The sequence below is a fragment of the Salarias fasciatus genome (assembly GCF_902148845.1).
Source record: "Salarias fasciatus chromosome 7 unlocalized genomic scaffold, fSalaFa1.1 super_scaffold_4, whole genome shotgun sequence".
Taxonomy (NCBI): Eukaryota; Metazoa; Chordata; class Actinopteri; order Blenniiformes; family Blenniidae; genus Salarias; species Salarias fasciatus.
Genome location: NW_021941229.1, coordinates 2,403,064 through 2,426,532, shown reverse-complemented (window position 1 = coordinate 2,426,532; position 23,469 = coordinate 2,403,064). Strand labels below are relative to the sequence as shown.

The window sequence follows — 23,469 nt, the reverse complement described above, 5'->3', positions numbered from 1 at the left end:
GGCGAGGAGCTGGGGTACTCACACACTGTGGGGATGTTGTTGTCGAGCTCCTGTGTCGTCTGCGGGTGCTTTGCGGTGGTGGGGCGCTCGGCGTTGTATTTCAGCGTGACGGAGGGCTCGGTCCCTCGTGGCGGCCGCGGCGCCGGCGGCCCTCGTGTAGATCTGTCCTCCACGAGGACCTCGGGCCGTCCCGGGGTAATGGCGATGGTGGTCGTCAAGGAGACGCTCGACGGGGACGGGTGAGGGATGGACACAGTTATTCCCAGCGTGGGGTCGACTGATATAATGATGGGGTCCTGTCCGATGGGTATGGGGTCTAGGTGTGTGGGGGGTTCGTACTCGAAGATCTTGTCCACAAAGACCCACTTGAGGCCGGCGGTGCAGAGGGCCAGGCTGAGCAGGCAGGCCAGGATGGGCAGGATGCAGATTTTCTCCGAGTGCAGGCAGTTGTTAATCTGTCCCATCTCGATGCACACACAGCAGGCCCCTGGACAGGCCACGACCCCCACAGCCCCCGCACGCCCCCCATCGCCGTCGCCGTCGCCATCGGCAGCGCCTCCCTCTGCAGCTTCCTCTGCGCCCTCCTCCCCGCTCTGGACAGCTGCCTCCACCTCCTCCGGTTTCTCCTCCGGTTTCTCCTCCGGGACCTGTCCGGTATCAACCGCAGAGCCGGTGGGGGAGGCCGACCCCGGAGGGGGAGTGGGCCCTGCGCACAAGTCCTCCATTCCCTCAGTCATCCTGTCAAAGTAGCGGACGAAAGTATCTCTGATCTAACTATTAACTTAGAGCATCACACAAAGGCTGCCTGCCGCCGGTGTCCTTGAGCATGTCTTCCATCGTCAGGCCGCAGAGTTAGAGCCGGGTCGCACAGGAAGGTGGGACAACTGCAGTTGTGGGGGAGTCGGAGCTTGTTAACAGTCCGGGAAGTCAGCGGCGAGCCTGTGCACGAGGAAGAAGAGTTCCTTACTCACACAGTCGTGCAATCTGCTGCGTGTCGGACGAGCGAGCCGCGGCGGAGCAGGAGCTCTCACTCACCTGAACTGCTGGGCCGAAGAGGAGGAGGAGGAGGAGGAGGAAGAGGAGGAGGAGGAGGAAGAGGCCGGCTGCAGCTGCAGCAGCCGGAGCGCGGAGGACGGGACGGCCGGGCACTGCAGTGGCAGCGGGGACATGCTGTCTGGTCCGAGGAGCTGCGAGCGGCTGAAAGGCTGAATCATCAGGGAGCGGCAGGTGCCCTTCCTCTCAGCGCAGCCACAGAAACAGATGAGTAAGGGGAAAGAGAGAGAAAGAGAACCTCACCGAGAGGGAGGGGGGCTGCAGCAGCACGGAAGAGCAGAGACGACTGGATACTCCCCTTCTCCTTCCTCACCCCTCCTCTGCAAGTGGCGAGCAGGGCGGCCGGCCTCCTCCCTCTCCGCCCCTCTTCCTGTCTGCCAGTGCGCTCGCTGCTCCCAATCCCAGCACAAAGCATCCAGCTAAGCAAGTTCCTACTTGATCCAATTAGAGAGCGTGTTGGCGAATCACAGGCGGGGAAGCGGCCGCGGCCGCCGCCCCCCCAGCACCACTCCCCATTGATTATGCTGATACCGAAGGGTGTGTTTTTTGTCAAGGGGAAGGAGCCGAGGAGGCAGACACATGATCCTCCCAGAGGGATGCAGCCATTGTGCTCCACTCATCCCAAGTAGCTGCATTAATTAATGCAATAATACAATCACAGCGTCAGAACACACAAGACGATGGTGCTCATTTATAGACACTGAATGAGGAACGACTGATTTCTACACCATCCGATGCAGAACACACACTATATGTTCCTCTACATCATTACAAACAATAGACAAATGTTTTAAAAGTTTACAAATTGGATAAATCTCAAACATACAAATACAATAATTACTTTCATACTTTTGGTTTATTAATGTATTGAATTCAAGCAGATTCCTTTCCCCGTGTGTTTCAGCGCCTCTCATGCTCTGGATGATTAGCAACACTCTCCTAATCGGGTGTAAGTGTGGCAGAAAGCCCCCAGACCAGCTGTAAAACTCTTAACCTCCCCAACCCCCCCGGCACGCCGGTAAATAAGCTGGCAGGACAATCCAGGATCCTCTGGAAAAGTCGGGGCTTAAACGAGATGAAGAGCGCCGCAAAGGTCAGGTCAACACTGCCGGCGCTCTGACCCTTTCCAATCCACAGACAGAATTAATACCAGTAATGGTATCTGGGGGAGAGGACTTCCTGTCAGCCTGCTGAATTAGTGACCTGCATATTGATTCGCTCCTCCGGATTTCCAGCTTCTTCACCAGGAGGCCAAAAAGTGACACCGGGAATAAATACGCCAGCAGGATCAATGCAGAGAAGGCAAACACATTCGGATGAACAGCGACGCACACAAAGGCCTGCTGCCGTCTGACGGCGTGAATCCCAGCACGGCGCGTCTGGAGGAAAGTGGCTTCACAATCGGGTTTGTCCTCAAAACCAACTTTCACAGCTTGATTTCCAGGAGTGACGGAGAACTAAACTGTGAGGTGAGGAGCGGAACGCATTGATGACGATAGATGACTTTTACTTTAAGGGAAAAGATATTCGTCAGCGTAAATGATAAAAATAAAGTGAGAAGGATGGAAGTACAAAACAACAGTAGCTTCAGTGTTTCAGCACAAAGACTTTCCTCTCAGAGATCCTCTCTGAACACCAGACCTCATCCATCATTTTCCAAATGAAGCACAAAGTCTTCAGTTTTATGTTCACATGTAATGAAATTCAAACAGTAGCTGCAAACAAACCACAGGATGTTTTTGGTCATTTCTCCATCATTTTTTTACCAAAAGCATCAAGATGGTTTTAATGAACAGATTTTCCTTCAAAATATTTCCGTTTGTAAAAAGATAATGTATTGACTGAACTTCTTTAAATTAAAACAGACAAGTTTTGAAGTTTTTTTTGGCTCATTTTGGGATTTAACACACCATCAATACTTCTAATGGTCTTAATTATTTTTTCCATATAATCATGAAGTCATTTGACAGCAAAATAAGTAGATAAGCTTCATAACCGTTTCCCATCGCACTGTTAACTAACGAAACTAAGGACAAAATAACTCTTAATAAGTTATTAAATCTTACAAGAGAAACTCAAAAAATTTTCACCATGAAAGAGGAGAGAAATACATATTTTTCCAAACTAATCACTGAGAATAATAACAGTCCTGGAAATCAGTTTTCTACAGTCGACCTGATCTGAATAAAAACAGATTGACAATAACAACCCGTTCATGAGAAGAATCGGATTTGATTACATCCCGTATGAACCCGAGGGAACACCGGGCGGTTCTGACCTGCGCGCCGCGTTGAAAACATCTATCAGACTTTAATGAACTGTGGTTCAGATCCAACTGAACATTTTTCAGTAAACTTTGTGAGAAGCTTGTTTTTATTCAGTTGAATGACTTTTAGCAAAAAAAAAAAAAAACTTTCACTACAGAGCCAGTCCTAGAAGACCTTGGTCCTGGTGCTGCAGGACTGTGATACAGTAGACCACTATAGAGCCTCCAGGACAAGTCCTGCCTCACAGACTGAACACTCATAAAACAATAATAATAAAATCAAATGCGGTGTGCCCCAAGGCTCCATTTCAGGCCCCTTCCTGTTTAACTGAAAACCATCAGATCACGTAAAGAACCTGGACGCCATGTTGGACTCGGAGAAATGCATAGAGCCGGTATGATTCACAAAAACTCTCTGGCTTATTCTGGATCATCCAAACATATTTTAATCTTTAAACTGCTCAGTCACATAGAAATATACATTTAATAGAAAACTATAGAATGAAAAAAAAAACGACTGAGGGAAGCTCTCAAACTAATCAATAATCAGGAAATATGTGCCTTCTAATTTATATATTTTGATGGGGTACGTTCACAACTTCAATTCATACTGGAAGCTTTCAAAATAAAGTCTGCAGCCATTTTCAGGTCTGAGTGCAACTTTATTAATTATAAGACCAACAAAAATCAAGTCAGTAACAAATATATTCTTATTTTGCAACAAACAGATTAAAAGTCAACAAGAACATATTGTATTTATTTACGGATACTTTATTTTCACACAACACTTCCCTTTTTCTATCCTATCATTAGTATCGTTCAGTCCTCTGGGCAAAGGGCCGAAAACAGAGGAATCAAGAAAACATGTGAATCAACAGCTGATAAAAACCAGCAGAGGCTGAAGCCAGAGGAAACACAGAAGCTGCGGACTGCAGCTCTTCCACCAGCCACAGCGTCCGGGCCCGGATCGATCCCATGGAACACGGAGAGCCCGTCGCTCCGCCACAAGGGGGCAGCAAAAACAAGCATTCTGCCCTTTTCCACTGCACAGGAGAAAACCAGTCACATTTCACTCCAGAGTCTGAGGAATATCTGTTTGCACCAAGGACTGAGTAGTGTGTGTGTGTGTGTGTGTGTGTGTGTGTGTGTGTGTGTGTGTGTGTGTGTGTGTGTGTGTGTGTGTGTGTGTGTGTGTGTGTGTGTGTTTCTCTGATAATGAAAGCACCAGAAAACAGGATTTACTGCGACCTGAAGTAAAACATGACAACAAGCTGAAACCAGGAAGCCACTCCGTCGCCCCATGGCGGAAACGCTGCAGTGTGGAGGTTAAAGGGAAGAGCTCGTCGCTTTGGTCGGTCCAGGTAAACGCTCCCAGTGCGTCGGCTGAGGGTGTCAGAGAGACCACGGCTGGAAGGCGTGGAGAAGATCAACGCTGGCTGCGATTGGCCGGAGCTCTGATCCCCCACGGCGACCACAGCCCTGGAACCAGGAAGTGAGCGGCTGCAGGAGCGAACCCGGGTTCTTCACATGAAGAACTGAGCCAGCAGGTTGGCCACGCCCAGGCCGATGAGGAGGCTGTGGAAGACGGCGGACGGCCAGCGGAGCGTGCCCTGCCGCCGCTGGGAGATCAGCTGGACCAGCGCCGGGAACACGAAGACCAAGGCCAGGCCACAGGTGGCTCCGGAGAACCTGCAGAGGAAACACCGCCCACTTCAGCTGGCTACCGGGGGGGGGGGGGGGCACAGAGGGCTGCAACCTACCGTATGATGGAGCCGATGTTGGGGTAGAACCTGGCCACCAGGACGCCGGCTCCCACAATCAGGACGTTCAGAGACAGAACGTGAAGGAAACTGGAGACGAGGAGACAAAGGAAGAGTGGATCCGGTGAAGAACAGCAGCGCTCGGTTCTAACGCTCAGCTCGGTTCTCCGTCTGGATTTCATGCTCTAAAGTGACTGGGAGGGATTTAGCTGGAGGAAGCAGAACCACGGTACAAACATGAGCTGTGAGGAGCAGACTCATCGAGAAGACGGAAAACACCTGAACTAAGAGAAGAAGTCAACAGATCCTCCATCCCAGGCTCTGAACTGCAGCGACTTGTTTACTGACAAACTGGTTCTTCAAACTACAGCCAGATTCCACCTGGATGAACATGTGACCAAACCAGGAGCCGCTGCCGAGGACAGAAGGCAGCGGTCCTTTCTGTCAGGATGGAGCAGCTTTAAATGTAACCTTCACTTCATTTCAATTTGAAAAAATATTTTAGGTATTTAGCTTAAAACTTGAGTAAAATCTGAGTAATGGAATCAGTGTGAAGAATTAAAAGTATCCAGTTACACACTGAAGTAACCCAGCGCTACCTGGGATAGTGGTTTCCAAAGACCTGGCCCATCATCTGGACTCGAACCAGGTACCCCAGCAGAGGGTAGACGGTGATCATCTGGAAGAGCAGGCAGGTCCGAGCCACAAACACCATCACGTCCGTGGTGGGGAAGTTATCCAGGAAGTTCTGAGAGACAGGAGCAGCACAGCGACGGGTTTAAACATCTCTGCAGTGGAGACCGGCGAGCAAACAGGAGCAAGAACCTAGAAGAGGAGGAGGAGGAAGAGGAAGAGGAGGAGGAGGAGGAGGAGGATCTTACCGGCTCGATGCAGTCTTTGGCCAGAGGAGGTGAAGGAAAGGCTGCAAAGATCAAAACTCCTACGTAGAGGTAGGTGGCTCCGACGAGGAGGTACGCCACGGAGAGGTCACGCACCTGAAAACACCAAAAGAGGTTTACGGTCAGAGCATGGAGTCCCACAGGCTGAAGAGGTCCAGACATCCTGGGAACCAGAAGGTAGAGAGAACAACGGTTCACAGACTCCTGTGTCTGAGGCTGAGGGTGTGGCTCGAGGCGTTTAAGGTCTCACGTTGTTCTCCTGGTGCTTGTTGCTCTTCATCAGCGTGATGATGCAGTTGTGGATGAAGAAGGCCAGAGTGAGGACGCCCGTCAGCTGAGGGAACAGCAGCCTGAACTCTGCAGGAGGACGAGCGGCTGGATCAGGCTCTGGTCTAGCTCCGTCAGGACCGGCGGCGTCCAGGAGGACACTACTGAGAGGCGTACCTGGGACGTAGAAGGTGGAGGAGTCAAACCAGTGGAACTCCAGGTGGAAGCCCAGGCGGACTGCTTTGACGGTGACGAGCGCGATCAGGTAGAGGACGGACACGGTGCCTGGAGGGACGAGGAGACGCCCGTCAAGAGAAGACCAACCACAGCAGCTCTGGACGGAGACCGCCGGCCGCGGCCGCCCTACCCAGGAAGGTGAACCTGGCGAAGAAGGAGGCGGAGCGGAAGCAGAGCAGCGGCAGCAGCAGCACGATGAGGTAGAGCGGGATGGTGTTGGTTTTACTCCAGTAGTGCTCGAAGGGCCGGTCGGCCGTGTCGTTCCCGCCGCCGCTCAGGAGGAGCAGGCTCAGGCTGGCGTTCCCTCCGGGGTCGGTGTTGGGGTATGGACACACCACTGGCCGGAACACAGGAAGCACCGCTCACAACACACATCGGAACATTCCCTCACAACTATCCCGGGACTGATGGGTGAATTAGAAAACGTTTTATTTTCTAAGCAGTTCATGAAAATCTGAAAGAGAAACGTCAACCAAACGAGACCATCATCAGGTCGGTCACGGCCTGCTGCTGCAGAACAAAGTTAACCAGGTAACCATTTCTTTACTCCTGCATTACCAGTCTGCACCACCAGATGGCGTATTGAGCACAGTCAACAAAAACTTAACAACTGCTACTGATCCATAACTTCACTGACGTCAAACACTTTGGATTTAGTTCACGTAGCAGATTCCAGGCTGATTTTCTGACTGCGCTCAAATCTATGATAAAATACAATGTCACAGTATCAAAACAAACACCTGCGATACAGATGAAGCTACACACTCGCCTCACCTCTGTCTGAGCCGTTGGTTCCAAACTCGGAGTCGGACATGCTGACGTTATGAACGTAGTCTGTGGACAGGAGGGGGACAGAGGACAGCTGGACATCAACCTTTCTGTCAGCCTTGACTCTCACTCTGACAGGTGGAGGGTGTTAGGTTGAAGGTGGACTTCACCAGACCGGCTGGTTGGGAGCAGAGCGACTCACTGTAGATGAACTGTCCGGTGTTGTAGAGGAAGTTGGACATGAGGACCCAGTAGACCACCATGGCTCCGATCAGCGACACCATGGAGAACACCAGGCTGGACCACTGGCCGAACTTTCCAAAGTAGTAGCGACACACATCGGGGAACTCCCAGTCGGACGTGTCCACGTAGGCTGGACGGAGCACAGAGACGCTGACAGTCAAACCACAGCCGACTGGAGCGAGGACACAGCTACCAGATCCCAGAGTCCAAGAGCCATCGAGAACAAACTTAAACTATCCGGAGCAGCAGTAACACCCTGAAGTTTGATTCCTCAGTGATGAAAAGTCCCTGGAAATTATGTTCAAGACATATTTATTCAATATGAACCTTAAAAAACATCAACTTGTGCCAGAGTGTGGCTGAATGAAGAGAGGACTGAAGGAGGCCGGGTCATGTTGGGGACTGAGGATCCGCCTCGGTCCCGCGGCGTGCCGGCCTGACTCTCGTGTGAAGGCTAGCACGTACACGCTAAGAGAGCCGCTGCTCCGGGGAAACGTGAGCCGAAACTCATCTCAGTCATGTGAGCGAGGGAGAGACGGCGTCAGACGGGCCGGGCGGTGATTCCGACAGAGGAGAGTCTCTACGGGACATCCAGCGACAGACTGGCGGTCTGCAGCGATTCCCTTCAACAGGTTCAGGTTCTATGTGGTCACATCAGTTAAAACCAACTTTCTGTCCTCACTCACTCTCCACTCCAACCAGAGGAGGCAGACATTCTCCAGCTCTAATTCTGCATCTGCGAGGAGTTTCCTTCCAGCCGCCGAGGCTGCGGGACTTACGGATTGCCTTTGGTGACTTGAGAACGATGTAGCAGCAGTAGAGCATCAGCAGGCCCGTGAAGATGAGGATGAGGACTCCCAGGGTGAAGCCGGCCTGAGGGGACGAAGCCGGCCTGTTTTCAGTCACAGCGTGTAAACAAGGCGCTCGAGCGCCGCGTCAAAGCACCGAAACGACCCTCATGCTGCTGCTGCAGGAGAGGAGGGAGGCGCGTCACCTGCTTTATGCCCCAGGGGATGCTCAGGATGGACGTGCCCATCATGGTGTTCCATATCGCAAATCTGAGGAGCCAGCGTTCACAGCGGTCAGACAGTCTGTCCCTGGGCTGAAAAAGGGTTTTTCTCTGCTGGATGTTGTGTGCGGTGCCGACGGCGCTCACATGGTGATGATGCTGGGGTTCTTAGAAGCGTAGTCGCTGCCCGTCACCTGGAACGCCGTCCCCAGAGGACTGTAGATGTAGATCTCCTCTGGCCGGGGGATCACATGGTTTGGAGGACTCTGGCGAGGAAAATCAGACGTAAGATCAGTAAAACTACTGACACGTCTTCAGACAACGGCGCCATATGGATTCCAGATTCTCTTAACATGCTGCAGCAGCTGTATCCCAGCTCTTCCTCCCCGGGGGCTCTTAGTGCTGCTCAAGGGCACGTCGCCCTGGCTTTCTCCTTGATGAGGTCTCACCCTCACCCCTCACATAATTCCATTTGGCTCCGCACCTCACATTAATTATCTGGATGGAGGCGGTCTGTCAGCGGCACAGCTAACTGCTCCTTCATTAACTGTCGCCTCCTCTGAAGGCCCGGGTAGAAAACCCCCCGCTGTGTTCGGGTTTCACCGCCGTCCAGCAGCGCCGCTCCAAATACGGGGTGTTTCAAAGAGAAAAATCATCTATTCTATAGGACACTTTCAGAAGTGAACAAAATATAAAAGCATTTAAAAATATTTAAAACTAAGGCCTTATCATCTCTGTATAGGAATTAAAGCCGTCAGTTTTAATCGTATTAATGTCAATTAATTAATGTCGCGCTGTGGAAAGATTAATTTTTCTAATTGTGATTAAAGGCAGAAACAGAACCAAAAAGATAAAAGACAGAGAGAAAACCTGGAACTCAGACAGCGGTGCAGTTATCGTACTTCGGTTACTTCAAAGTTAATTATGCCATTTAGTAAATTCTATTATTGTTTTGGGCCATAACAGACTGGCCTTCCCTTGAGCAACTCAACTTGTAAACGGTGGGTGGTTCAAATCCCACATCTGTATTTTTGGATGTGAAACTCTTTACAGCTAAAATTCATGCTTGACTTGAGTTAAAAGATTCAGATTAAACCAAACTGGTGATTTTGTGTGTCGATTAGCTCATGAATAATGTGATTAATCACAATTAATTACAAACACATCTGATTAATTAGTTAATATTTTAAAATCAATTGACACCACTAACATGAACAGAAATCTTGCATGTTAACATAACTCACACAGCTGCTCGCAATGGCAACCTTTATTGTGAAAGTCATTTCCTGTGTGTGAGTGATGACACAGCTGCTCCACTTCCTGTTTCACCCACCAGCAGCCTGTCGGAGGAGCCGGTCAGCCGGCCGTAGTAGTGGACCCTGCTGTTCAGGATGGCCGCCTCAGCAGAGACCCTCTCCTGGGGGTCGTCGCCCAGGATGTTCCTGGGCTCCACGTGGAACGGCCTGCAAAAGATCCATTCATCAGCACCCACTTCCTGCCAGAGACTTCCAGCCCGACAGCCATCATTTAGAGAAGCACTTCCTTCCTGAGGCGATGGAACGGCACGTGTGTGTCTGTAACTCTCCACGGAGCAGAGAGCTCAGCGGCCACTGTGAAATACCTAACGGGATTAAAACTCACACGAACTGCTAATACAGGACAGAACGGTGCCAAACTCACACGTACGCACTGGCGCCGCGAGCCTCTCGGTATTTGCACGCCGGGTGAATTCCAGGAAGCCGCGCTTGTTTACGACGGCGCGGACGCCGGCAGGACGGGCTCTGCTGCAGAGCTGCTGCCGGCCGCACAGCAGAGCTTCACCCTCAGCTTCCTCTACCTGCTCTCTATCTCTGAGGAAACCAGAGGCTGGAATTCAGCCGCGGCGTGGAGGGTTCGCTGTCGAGCAGGCCACACAGGAAGATGTGTGGTCTGCTCCGATATGGAGGATCTGACAGAGACACGAGAGGCAGGCTGAAGCCGTTCATGGAATAATGTAAAGAGAGCCATTATATTATGGAAAGAAGGGAAAATAAAAGAGCGGAGGGTTTCTCTCACTGTTTAACATCCACCTGGCTCCATGGTGTTCTTCACCAGGGAACAGTGACTCTACAGGGTCTAATGTGCCTGTTTTAAAACCTCCCGTTTCACTTCTGCACATGTGACGTTTTCAGTTAAACAGATCATAACCACTGGTCACGGGAAATCTGTGGAAAAATCCACAGAATAATTTGACTTTAGGATGAAGGAGAACTTCACCTTCACCCACTGGTCCCGACGGCGCGCCTAGGATATTATTTTCTGTGATCACGGTGTCTACGTGTTGCATGTCTGTGGTCAGTCAGCTGAGAAGCGGCTCCATTTCGTTCCACATGACGGCGTGGACGCAGGAGCCCTGACGAGCAGGTCCTTGAAGTGAAGCCTGCTGGGACGCGGCTTACCTTTTAGCCTTGACGTCCAGCGAGTCGGTGGAGCCGCGGTGCGAGTAGCTCTCTCCGGTCTGCTCGCTGCTCAGCAGAGGCCTGCTGTCGTCCTCCATCGCTCCCCAACTTTCATCACCTGGCTGGGAGGAGACGTGTGGAAAGTGGAGTCAGGATGAACACAGAAGGGAGGAAAACCTCTGAAGCGTGTTGAAACATTTTCCAACATGTCATCAAACCGACCAGGAGAAACTGGGCCGTCGGTGGAAACAGCGGGCCTGCAGGAGCCCAGCTCTAATCTCTCAAAGCTGATTTTCATGAACCTGGACCAGCAGCAAACCTGAGCTGCTGGAAACCATTTCCCAACCACACACACTGCACCGCGTCACAGACCGAGAGAGGAGTGAAACTCAGAGGAACTCTGGCTCATGGACCGAGGAATCCACTGATTCTATCCTGCTGACTGATCAGCCTGTCACCATGCTGGCCGATCCACTTGGTGTTTTCAGTGGCGTGTGCGGCTTGTTCTTCTGCTGTTTGATGCAGTTTAATGATAAACCAGGAATAAACCTCCTCTGGACATTTATGATGCAGATCAACTGAAGGAAGAGAGGACTTCTGGAAGAGTTAGCACAGCAGTGAGAAAACCAGCTTCCACTGAGCTCTGAGGCAGGCTCACTGTTTAATGGGACGTATAAACAGACTTTGCTCAACTAACAGTTTAAATCAGTGGAGTTATCGTGAAACTGCAGCACATGTGAGCCAGATCTAGTTTAATACTCTGGAACCCAACCTGAGCGACATGAGCCTACAACACAATGTATAAAAACTGAGGAGAGTCAGAAGGAAAATAGTAATTCTCATCTTTTTAACACTCAAGTGAAATTACATCAGAATACTGTCTGTTGGCGAATCGTTGAGATGGAGAATGACTGATTACGGGATGGTTAGAACAACATTATGAGTGATCATGATAAAACACACCGACCTCAGCTCATTAAGAGAGAAGAAGTGTGAGAGATCACCTGATCTGAATCCATAAACTCAACCTGGTCTCTGACCCTGACCCTGGAGCCGAACCTGACGGAGCAGCAGCTCTGCGGTTTTCATAATCTCTTTGTTTACAGGTCATAAGAAGAACGAGCTGTACTGGCCATGTGTCCAGTACAGCGAGCCGGGAGGTTTCCAGTGACCCTAAATGAACTGCTGAGGATTTCCGTTTAATGCACAGGACTTCTTTACAGTCAAAACCACGTCTGTCTTCTTCTTCTACCTTCACAATAATATCCTACATGTACAAACAAACAGCAGGCACGACATCAGGTGACCTGTGACAATGGAACCAGCGCAGACACGGTCTCACTTACAGAGATGGATGTGAAGGGGTCAGACCCAAGAAAGCTTGTTAAAGCTTATGGCCGGAGGCCCATCGTCCCACTTTTATGTGGTAGCAACCAAATAAACAAGATGTTGACCATATCTCTTTACAATGACAAGCAAATAAACAAATAACAGACATGCAACAGACAATCCCAGTACTTAAAAATTGAAACTTATTGTGATAGACGCGACATTTTTACATTTTTTTGTTTGGAATGTGGAGATGGAATCTGATGTTTTAATCGTTCGTCTTGATGCTTCCAGATCTAGATTAACCAGTTCTGCCAATCTCCACAAAATAAAACCAACCTGGAAAAACCAAAAAACAGATCTGGCCTAGAAAATGAAAATGAAACAGCTCATAAATTGTACTTATAATTTTGCTAAATTTTAGTTTGGTTCATTAGTGCTATTCTCCAACTTTTTTAGCAGATTTACCATTTTAGTTAGTTAGCTTAGTTTTTTTTTACCTTAGGGATTATAGTTGTTTTGTAGTTGTATTTTTAGTTACTTTTCCATTTTTACTTTTCCTTTTGGCAGTTTCTATCAACTGTATCCCATTTTGGCACTTTTTTCTTATCAGTTATTTATTTTTACCAGTGATATTAACAATTCAATTCATTTTAGCTGTTTTTCCCATATAAGTTCTTTTTTTTTAAATATGAGCTGATTCAGCTTGTGGGCCGGGAGGCAGCAGTCCTTCTGCAGCATCATCACTTCTGTAAAACCGTTAGTTCATCTGTAATGCAGTGAAAGCTTCAGGCTTCAGGGCGCAGGAGTCACATGTGTCTCCAAGCTGCGGTACATTCCTGCTCCAATCTGAAAACCTACTTTTAGCTTAGTAAACTCTTGATTTACCACTGTCACCTCATGAAGCTGGGATGTCAACCACGAAGCCGACAAGCTACCAGTGACTGAGTCAAATAACACAAACTGACAGTGAAACCGTGTGATTCCTCCTGTCTTTCTGTTTCTGGAAGCGGGGATGAAGTGGACCTACCGACCGTCTCAGTGAAGCGGGTTCCTCTCAGCTCATCTCACGTCTGCTGCCTCAGCAAATCTTTAGACCGCAAAGTTCAACGGCAGAAAATCAGAGCGGCTCCTTCTTCAAAGCGGTCCGAGTCCGCGGTGCTCCGTCGGTGGAGGACGACGCCGTTTCAGCCGCGAACAGGGCGGAGTGGAGCGAAAGACCGGAGGAATCTGCTGGATGTTTTGTTTTTCTTGATCTCTTCTTCTTCTTCTCCTCCTTCTTCCCGTTTCCTGCTTTTTAGTTCCTTCTTCTGCGGCTTTACCGTGCTGATGCTCATCACCGCCCCCTCATGCTCATCAGCGCCCTCTGTGGACCGTCAGGAGTACAGCACAGCATATCCTACACCTACAGTACTGTTATAGTAGTTTTTTGGACCCAACAAATTAAATGAAAATAAAGTAATTAAATATTTTTTGGTCAAACATGCAAAGTAAAAATGAATACACTTTTTGAAAAATATTCATTATTATTATTATTAATATTATTGTTATTGGTAGTAGTAGTAGTAGTAGAATTTCATACCGTTATACTATAATTTTCAGTGTTTCTTCCATTTTTTGTAATCCTTTACAGTTATTTATGAATGCATGTTGCACACGTTTTTACATTCATACACACATGTATTAATGTCGTTATTTGTATTATTGTTATTAGCAGAAGTAGTAGTAAGAGGAGGAGGATAAGGAGGAGCCGCACTGGCAGGAAGAAGAGAGGGAAGAAAAAGTAACTATCTGTCCTCATCTTCCTCCTGCATCATGAAACAGCAACAAACAATACCGAGTGAGAACATCGGGAACTGCTGTAAATCAGCCGACTGAGAGTGCAGAGGTCAGAGTTCGTCTTTGCCGTCCTGACACAGCGTATCAGCTGGAATCTTATGCATCGTGTGAAGATCGGACCACAGACCCACTTCCTGTTTCCAGCTGATATAGTCGAACCTCAGCTCCAGGAGGAAGAATGTGGTTTGTCGTCCTGGTCATGGAACGCTGGACCAGCTCTGGTCTGCATTGCCGGCAGTAAGTCGGACCTGTTCCCAGTGCATCTTGGACCCTGGCAGGGGTCCGACATGCACCGGTTCTGTTCAGGGTTTTTATGGGTAGAATTTGCAGCTGCAGCCAGGGGCTGGAGGGGGTCCGGTTCAGGGACCAGGGGCCAGAGGGGTTCTGGTTCGGTAGCCACAGGATTTCATCTCTGCTTTTTGCGATGATGCTGTCCTGTTGGCTTCATGGAACTTGGACCATCATGCACTGGGGCAGTTTGTAGTAGAGTGTGAGGCGATGGGAACGAGGATCAGCACCTCCAAATCCGAGGCCATGGTTCTGGACCAGAAGAAGGTGGTCTGAACTCTCCGGGTCAATGAGAGACTCTGGCCCAAGTGGAGGAGTTTAGTATCTTGGGGTTTTGTTCGCTGTGGGGGGCGGATGGAGGTGAGACTGACAGGAGGATCGGTGCAGTGATGCCATATCGGTCCATTGTGGTGAAGAAGGAGCTGAGCCAAAAGGAGAAGCTCTGGATTTACCGGTCAGTCTTCATTCCTCCCCTCATCTATGGTTGTGAGCTCTGGGTCATGATCGAAGGGCAAGATCCCAGACACAAGCAGCTGAAATCAGCTTCCTCCATAGGATGGCTCATCTGGGAATGCCTTGGGAAGAGCTGGAGGAAGTGTCTGGGGACAGGAAGTGTCTGGGGTCAGGGAGGTCTGGATATCCCTGCTTAGACTGCTGCTTTGGTGACCCGGTCCTGGATAGGCATCAGAAGATGGATGGATACTCTACTGCTGTAAAGTGTTGAAAAATTAATACCAACTCTGCCTGCAGGACACAGGTCTGGTGTTGCCACACACAGCACCAGGCGCTGCCTGCAAGTCCGTAGGAAGAAACAAAATCACTCAAACATCAACACTCATCAGTTCTTCTTTGTGTTACCAGTTTGTCCCTAAGTCTGTTCAAAGACAAGACAATCAGCACAAAGAGTTTATTGCTTTATTATGACAGACATAAAGCTCGCTATCCCATTTAATCAAAGCTCATGAATCTTGAATCCTGAGTGTCCTGAATTTTCAGCTACATTGTATCCACAGTTATGAAGTTAGATGGAAAAATATGCAGAATAATCACGTTTGTTTCTTTGTCTGATTAAGAAGAGAAAAGTCAAAGAATTATTGAAATAAACCTCACAAAAACCTTCAAATGTGTGCAAGTCAGATCGATAAAACTTTCAATATTCTTCACAGAGATTGTTTATATATGTAAATGTGCAACATACATGTTCTGATAGAGCTGGCCAGGTGCATGGAGACACACATTGTACTCAGACAGCAGAAAGCACGCCAGTTCACGGACATGTTGAAGAGTTTTAAAGTGCATTCTGAGTCCCGCTGTCTCTTTTGGAAGCTGGTGGTTGAGAAATAAACATATCAAAAAAATCCCAGATGTTAATGTCGTTGTTGTGGAATCATAAGAACGTCACGTCGTCCTGGGACTCCACCCATCGCCACTGAGCGTCGTAGCCCAGCAGGACGCCGCACTGAGCAGCGTCTGAATCCTCTGAGCTCTGAGCTGTGGTGAAGCTGTCCTCAGTTTGGCGTTTAGCTTGTGGCTTTCCTGAATCCCGAGCGAGGGAACCCGGAGCAGCGTCCTCTCGTTCGTCTCTCCTGGACCTGCTGGACCTGAGGAGAGCTCTTCTGACGACGTCGGCTTCGTCTCCGATGCTTTTCAGCGGCGCTGAATCTGAGTCCAGCTGTAAACCGGCCATATTCAAAGTCTTGGAGGAGCTGGATGAGAGCGGCTCTGGTCTGGATCTGGAGAGGTTTGCGTTCAGCCTCAGCAGGTCTGAGTGTCTCTTGTGGTTTGAGTTTCCGCTGTCTGGATGGGAGGGATGCTGGTCTGCTGGTTCTTCATCTGTGGCTTCAGTCAAACCCTGATCAGAGCCTGGACTCGGGCTTTCTCTGTGGGAGGAACAGCAGAAACATTTAACCAGACTGCTTCATCCTTCCTCTCCACAAATCCATCATCATGAGCAAACAGAAAACAAAAAAAAATCTGGAGGGTAGTGTTTTGCTCCAGGACACTTCAGCACATCAGCAGGAAGAGACGGGTTATTTGGGTTCAGATATGGCCGGCTACCTGCAGGGAGACGTCCAGGGTCCGTGTTCGTCCACAGTGGCCAGACTGCTCAGGCTCCCCGTCGAGCTGCTGCCCCGGCTGGCCAAGGCGCCGCGCTCCTCCGTCAGCCAGCGCACGGCCTCGATGCCCTCGTGCACGGCCACCAGCTGGCGCAGGATCCTCACGTCGGCGGAGCGGAGCCACCTCTGAGGACACAGCCGAGGAGACACATCAGCAGTCAGGCGCTGAGCGGTATGAGTGAGGACAGCGGAGGAATCCGGGCTGGCGTGCCTGAGCAGACACCTGAGGCGAGCGGCGAGGCGACAGGTGAGAATGCTGTCACTACAAATCAGAGACGAGCGGCTGAAGCGGCTGAGAGCGGAGAGAACGGTTCGAACTCTTCAGCTGGATAAACAGACTCAAACAAGTCAAACAAGTCGTGGCGTCAGCCCACGAGGAAGCAGGGAAACAACATGGTCCACTTAGAAGCAAGCATGCTAGACACACCAGGAAGTGTCAGGGAGACGTATTCACCATCTCTTGCTTTAGGTTGTGGATTTTGTGGATCAGGCCGTCCCAGGCAGAGCCGGGCTCTCCTCTCTCTGCCTCACCCGACCTCCAGCTGTCCTCGCACTCCGCAGCATCTCTCATCCAGATCAGAAGGCTCTCCGGGATCTTCCTGCCAGTCTTGTTCTCCAGCTCCTTCAGATCAGGGAAGGGGTCGTTCAGCGCTTCCTCCGCCATCCCACTGTCACAAAAATGAAAGTGTGTAAGTTTCCCCGAACGTCTCTAATCTGAGATAAAAGTCCCACGGAGGGTCATTCATGGACGGAGCGCTCGCTCCAATCAGCAGACCAGCTCAGTATTCCTGAACCTGTTAGACCCGGATCAGACAGAAAAGCGTCCCTCAGAGGCTCAGAACACGCCATGAAAAGACCAGAAGTGTGCGGCGGCCGGCGCTGAATGCCGTGCTGCTGCGGCTGCAGAGGAATTGCTGCTATGTGTTGTCCTGGAACAATGGCAGGAGGTGCATAGCGGCGGTCACATGGGAGGCTCCACAGCTGCCGGGGGCGGAGGTGACCGGCAGACGCTTCTTTACAGCACAGCCGTCACCTGATGGAGGCTTGGACCAAACGGACAGCGGACCCTGAAGGAGGAGGGGGGGGGGATACTTCACTGAGAGCTCCAGGTTGCTCCTCAGGTATTCCTCTGCCTCCTTCAGGGAGTCATTCATGAACTTAGTGAACTGAACTCTTTGTGCCTGAGTGCTTCTGGGTCCAGTCCTGATCCCTGACAATATCAGCTCCATGTTCTGTTGGAACACCTGAGACGAAGTTGACCAGAAGTCTACTGGCGTAGTGAGTGTGGTGAAGGCTTGTCTTCAGATGTAAGATTTTGCCCCTTTAAAGTTAACTTTCCTACAACAATTCTCTCTGAAGTCATTGAGATAAAAGCCGGAGAACCCAGAAGAAGATGAGCAAAACTGGAACATAACCCGAAACAGAATAACAGGACAGCAGCGCCAGCGAGCCTGAGGAGGGAGGAGCAGTGGAGTGGTGGAGAAGCGAGAAGTTCATTTACTGTTTCACCAGTGCATGAAACCACAAACACACACTTTATTTTATTTACCAAAACGGAGTTAGAATCAGGAGCAGCTGTTCCTAAATGAAGGAATCCAACATTCATAAAAGTAAAAAATTCAACAATCGAACACAAACAAAGTTCAGATCAAAGGGAACAAATCTTTATTGGTTTATTTCATGATGGAGAACTCCAGAACTCCAGAACTCCAGGATGGAATCCTTCATAGTTCTGCTGCCTTCAGGGAGAATCCACATCAAGAACAATCCAGAAAAATCCCTGAATGAGAAGGTCTGTCCCAACTTTTCACTGATGCTGTTTAAACGGTGTGTATTTATGGATTACTGAGTTTATTGTAATAACATAAAGAGTGGAGTAATATGAGCACATGAGGAGCAGCATGTACTGTTATAACATGAACTGTGTATGACTTCAAAATACCCCTGCTGTTTGAATAATCGTAAGGATTTAGGATGAAATGTGAGAAATGTTTGTTTTACCTTTCAATATGATGTGTAGAATACAGAGAGAACTCGAGTAAAAATGTTTTATTTTTATTTCCTTCTAATAATGTTTGATTTTTTTAACGTTTTTTAACATTTACTTCTTTGCTTTTAGGTTTAATTTCCAGTGATTTCAAACTGCTTTTTGACTAAAATGGTTTTGATGTTTGGAAATCTTAATCAAATGATATTCTGATGATAGAGATGTGATTTATTTTGATTTGTCGAGATATTCAACATTTTTGCAACTTCTTAAAACTGCTTATAGATTTTTACCAGTAAATCAGTAGAGTACATGGTCATTATCATAGTTTTATAATGGGAATCATGATGAGAATGTGAATATTGCTGAATATTAGAGTAAAATCCATGTTTTACTGTAGAACAACGCTGACTGGAGTCATGAGGAAACAGACGTGGATAATTCTGCAAAACATTTAATGAAAAACGTAAAAAGAACAATGATCAGTACAACTAATAAACATACACAGTTTGCAAATTCTTTTTCCAGTGACAGTCAACACAAAGTTTTCCAAACTCAAACCACTCCGTCCTTCCAGAGACGATATCGATGTTGGCTGCCCGACGGCTCGGCTACATGAGAAATACAGAAGAATCGAGAGTAAAAAACCGTGTGGTCAGATTGTCTGTGGATCTTTTACACATCGTCACAAAGGCAGTAGAACTGTAAATAGACACGGACTTTGTTTTTTCTCTTTGTCTGTTTTCTGGAAAAATAAGAGCCACCTCCTGACTGACTGCCTCAAAGGTCTCAGACGGCCCTGCTCCGGGGGTCGGGGGTCGGGGGTCACGGGGCCGGGCGGCCGCCGCCCCGGGTCCGCTCGGAGCCGAGGAAGCTGGTAGGAATGATATTTACAGTTCGACTGCTCTGCCTGCGGGCGGCTGGAAGGCCGCCGAGCTCAGAGAAACGGGGGGACGACGTGGACGACGCCCACCGCCTCCTTCGACACGCCGCTTCCCGCCGCCGCCGCCGGGTGGCAGGGCGGCCGCCGCCTTCTCGCACAGACTCTCCAGATTTCTGACATCTTTGGGCAGCAGCACGACTCGAGAACAGCAGTTGGGACATCAGGTTTGTCTTTTGTTCTACTGTGATAGTTCCTCTTGGCATGCATTCAGCTGGGGTCCATAGAAGCACCTTTATATAATATGACATAGCACCATGTTTCATATAGTTTCCTATTATACTGGGACCCAACCCGGAGCATGCATACACTCTAAAAACTGTTTTCTTGGTTACCATTTCTAAACGTAGCATCATTTCAAACGTTACAAGGCAAGTAATGAATATTCATACAGTACTTTACATGTAGAAGATGAACCCATACAGTACACATTAAAGAAAGTGCTAGAGTACAAAATGTCCTTGTTTTTTAAGTCTTCGGTTACAGGACTACAGGACACACCAAGGTTTGAGATTACACCTATCTAAATTTACACCGTTTCACATTGTCATCACTCACTTCGGTTGGTGTTTATAAAGGTTACCACACATCTACATCTCAACACTTTCCCCGCTGCCGGAGCCCGACAGAGGGAGGTGGTCTTCAGTACATTCACATCACTCCACCCGCACAACCACGACCACGGACACACACACACTCTGTCAGGGCGGCCTCCACCCTGGAGAACGCCGACGGACGCTGCTCTCTTAGCTTTGGTCAGCTAAACGTCAGAAATCCTCTTTCTTTTTTAAATCTGCAAAAACAAAGCGAGAGAGGAACCGCGGGAGGAGCGCTGGACCTGGAGATGTGCTTTAAGGCGTCAGGGTTGGAAACATTAGGTCTTTGTTAACAGTCAAGATTTCTTCCAATCAAGCTGTTTCTTTGAAGTCCAACCTTCTGCAGCCCTCCACCCTCAGGAGATCGGCAGACACGTTTCCACAGCGAGCCGCGGCGCCGCCATCGCCTCTGAATCACGCCCCGCGGCGCGTTTGGGGAGGAAAGGCCTCCTTCTGGAGAAACCGCCATTTGAGTGTGAGTGTGAGCGGCCCTGAGGTCCCTCACTGCACAAGAAACGCCAGGTAACACAGGAGTAGATGGTGGGTCTGTTAAGAGACACGAGGGACGTGGAGATGTTCACATTTCATCTTCCTTCACCTGCTACAGTCTGGAGCTTTTGTAAAACCACAGAGCAAAAACTGGATCTCTACTGGCCAGAATGTGGCGTGGCCGCTCAGGTAGAAGGTGCAGCTTTCAGCGCGGCTCAGCGGGTGAAATGAGCAGATCTTTGATTGTGAAAGCATGCGGGGGGTGGAGGGGGCGACACTGCTGGGTGTTCTCCGCCCGGTAAAGTGGCTCTAGTGCTCCAGTCGGTCTGGAAACTGCGGAGGTGTGTTTGTGCTCGCTGAGAGAAACACTGGAAAGGTTCGATGTACGACGGTTAAAGAAAAGAAAAAAAAAAACTACTCAGAACCCGTTAACACACACCGCGGCCATGTGGAAAGATCAGATCTGGAGCTCGGAGAGAACAGGAGGGATTCACCCAGTTCTCTTTAAATCTGCTCAAGTAAAGGAGGAAGGATCTGTTTTAAAGATCGGCCCACTCCATCACGGCCGAAAGCAGCAGAATGGGTTTTTCTTTTCTTTTTTTTTTTTTTTTGAAGGGGAACAGAAAACAGAACAACCAGAAAAATATATCAAATCAACTTAAGCCATTAAAAAAACTCACAGAGAAACACCGTTACCATGCAAATAGGAGACTAACCTTATAATAAATACACAGGAGGAGTTCCCACCTCAACGCACACATCAATGAAGGGAGTATTCTGTTTTCTTCAAGTCCAGATCAGTGAAATCACCTATTTTAGTTTTTTTTTTTCTTGAATATGTCGCCAACATCCAGCAAATCCTTTCATTTTCAAAGAAGCGCCATCATTTCCTCTCCCCTCCGGAGCAGGAAGGCAGTGGTTTTCAAAGTGTGGGCGGTGGGGCTGGTTCCGTCTCCCAGCAGGACCTTCTCCTCTGAACGTTCTCAGGAATCAGTGGAGCTCTGAAGCAATGCGCCTCACCTCGGTGAGCTCTGTGCAAAAACTAGCATCTGCAAAAAATATAGAGCGTTCCTGGATATCTTAATCCCTCCATACGGAGGAGTCGCGCTCGTTATTGCATATCGGTCCCAGTCCCATCGGGACACCGGGACGGCGCAACGTGATTCAATCTGGATGGGGGTAGGGGGGCATTTATACCCCCACACTTTGAAAACCTCTGATCAGCGCCCTCACTCATCAGTGACCCCCTGCTGGCCTCAGTTTGAGCAAATCCGTCTAAACACACCGGAGTCTTCAAACGCACAACCCGGAATCCCGCTCTTCGCTTTCAGGATTTGAGGATGAGCGACTCTGGAGCGTGAGGAAGCGGCCCAGAGCATGCTGGGAGTTTGTGGGCGCAGCTGGTGGGACTGGAGAAGCAGGGGTCCGTGATTGTCGCTTCACACCGAAGGCCTGGGTTCATTCGAGTGGTCCCGACGTCAAAGTGCAGCTCTTCTTAAAGTGCTTTCTGGGTATTTGGAATCTAAAGGACAGAGGACCGTCGCTTCCCGCTCCTGCTTCCCGCCCCGCCCCGCCCCGCCTCGCCTCGCCTCGCCTCGCCCCACCCCGCCCCGCCCCGCCCCGCCTCCAACTTCACGTCAAGAATTGAGAATAGGATTGAATCTTTTCTTTTAAATAAATTGTGCTTTGTGTTTTTCACCGATTAATATATTTCTACCATTTATATGAAAATAAAACAAGTCACTGTCTTATTAAAGTCCACACTTTTCACCAGACGGTACAGGAAACATGGAGCCGGCCGGGCCGGCTGAAGGTCCGGACTCGGCTGCACCAGGAATCTCTTCTCCTCACACTCCGCTCTTTTTTTGTTTCTTTTGTTTTGAGTTTTTTTTTCGTTGCCATCTCACACCAACACCAGCCCGTTCGTTACGTCTCAGTGAAGTGAGAGCTGACAGCAGACTGAGGCAAAGGGCCCGGCTCCGGCTCCGGCTCCGGCTCCGGCTCCGGGTCCGGCTCCAGGTCCGGCTCCGGGTCCGGGTCCAGCTCCGGGTCCGGCTCCCGGTCCGGCTCAGGACGAGACGTGGACAGAAGGTTTGAATCTCTCAGGGGCAGAGTTGGTTTTAAAATCATGAAAGCGTCTCTCAGCTTCATGAAAATCCACTGAGTCTCTCTTCAGAACACTCAAATGAAAGGGTGAGGAATCAAAACTGCCCCTCAATAAACCATCTTTCTGCACATCTGACTAATTTACCTCCAAAAATAAAGAAACAAACACATTAAAATATTTTTTAAAGTCATCATGAGCAGAACTTGAAGCAAACTGCTGATTCTCACCTCACTGGAACTCAGAAGTGTTATGAGTTTAATTTCTACTATTAAATTGTTATAAAATATGAATTAATGGCTATTCAATACTAATTTCATCCAATCAGTTTCATTCTTGAGACAGATGAAACTCAAACTTCACACCTTGAGTGTGTAAGAAGTGGATTTTCACAGTGATGCCTGGAAAAACTCCACTTTCTAGTTACTTCCTTGAACTTCTACTCTGGAGTAGTTTAACGGCAGGACTGATTCCGGTCCCGGCTCCGGTCCCAACGTCCGCCTGCCGACACCGAGGAGACGCCGCCGTGCCGCCCGGAGCCTGAGCCGGGCCTCACACACACACACACACACGCGTGCGCTCAGCAGAACAGTACAGCAGCTCTCCTTCAGAGCCATCAGGCCTGCAGCTGAGCTCCAGAACATATCAGGCTATCAGCGCCCTCAGACAGGGCAGACCTCTGACTGTCTTCTGCTTCTTCTTCTATCTCAGTGGCGTTTTGTGGCGGCGAGCGGCGCCGCTCGTCCTCTCACCACCTCAATATTCCCATAAAGTGACCCACCCTGGACGCCACGTCCACAACCAGGGTTCTGCTTTGTTTAGTTTTTTTCAAGTTTTTGA

At 49.3% G+C, this 23,469-nt stretch overlaps 3 protein-coding genes across 7 annotated transcripts in view; all 3 read right to left on the bottom strand.

Moving 5' to 3' along the window:
• nrg1 (neuregulin 1) overlaps positions 1-1,418 on the bottom strand; it is a 37,394-nt gene extending 35,976 nt beyond the window's left edge. For all 5 annotated transcript variants that reach the window (XM_030084849.1, XM_030084850.1, XM_030084851.1 and 2 more), the window contains exons 1-2: positions 1,036-1,418; positions 23-939 (exon numbers count right to left, since the gene is read on the bottom strand). In XM_030084849.1, the coding sequence (XP_029940709.1) occupies positions 23-737 (715 nt within the window). In that variant the 5' untranslated portion in view covers positions 738-939; positions 1,036-1,418. The remainder of the gene's footprint in view (positions 1-22; positions 940-1,035) is intronic.
• A 2,543-nt stretch (positions 1,419-3,961) lies between these two features.
• slc38a9 (solute carrier family 38 member 9) lies at positions 3,962-13,554 on the bottom strand. Its single transcript, XM_030084854.1, has 15 exons — positions 13,300-13,554; positions 10,941-11,062; positions 9,836-9,965; positions 8,650-8,768; positions 8,488-8,551; positions 8,273-8,366; positions 7,453-7,623; positions 7,257-7,316; positions 6,613-6,819; positions 6,423-6,530; positions 6,229-6,335; positions 5,961-6,074; positions 5,679-5,827; positions 5,080-5,169; positions 3,962-5,008 (listed from the first exon to the last, which is right to left on the bottom strand). The coding sequence occupies exons 2-15, from the start codon at positions 11,036-11,038 to the stop codon at positions 4,843-4,845; spliced, it is 1,677 nt and encodes a 558-aa protein (XP_029940714.1). The 5' UTR covers positions 11,039-11,062; positions 13,300-13,554; the 3' UTR covers positions 3,962-4,842.
• A 1,743-nt stretch (positions 13,555-15,297) lies between these two features.
• On the bottom strand, positions 15,298-17,422 carry LOC115383060 (leucine rich adaptor protein 1-like). Its single transcript, XM_030085084.1, has 3 exons — positions 16,968-17,422; positions 16,455-16,639; positions 15,298-16,276 (listed from the first exon to the last, which is right to left on the bottom strand). The coding sequence occupies exons 1-3, from the start codon at positions 17,175-17,177 to the stop codon at positions 15,784-15,786; spliced, it is 888 nt and encodes a 295-aa protein (XP_029940944.1). The 5' UTR covers positions 17,178-17,422; the 3' UTR covers positions 15,298-15,783.
• Between the last annotated feature and the right edge of the window lie 6,047 nt (positions 17,423-23,469).

Bases quoted from the DNA above. Each gene is read 5' to 3' on its own strand.
- slc38a9 (XM_030084854.1), bottom strand. From the start codon at position 11,038: ATGGAGGACGACAGCAGGCCTCTGCTGAGCAGCGAGCAGACCGGAGAG. The intron at 8,769-9,835 runs GTGGGTGAAACA...TTTCCTCGCCAG, and splicing joins GCTCCTCCGACAGGCTGCTG to AGTCCTCCAAACCATGTGAT. The intron at 6,820-7,256 runs GTGAGGCGAGTG...TGTTCCGGCCAG, and splicing joins AACCAACGGCTCAGACAGAG to TGGTGTGTCCATACCCCAAC.
- LOC115383060 (XM_030085084.1), bottom strand. From the start codon at position 17,177: ATGGCGGAGGAAGCGCTGAACGACCCCTTCCCTGATCTGAAGGAGCTG. The intron at 16,640-16,967 runs GTGAATACGTCT...CTGTGTCCTCAG, and splicing joins ACAACCTAAAGCAAGAGATG to AGGTGGCTCCGCTCCGCCGA. The intron at 16,277-16,454 runs GTAGCCGGCCAT...TTCCTCCCACAG, and splicing joins CCCTGGACGTCTCCCTGCAG to AGAAAGCCCGAGTCCAGGCT.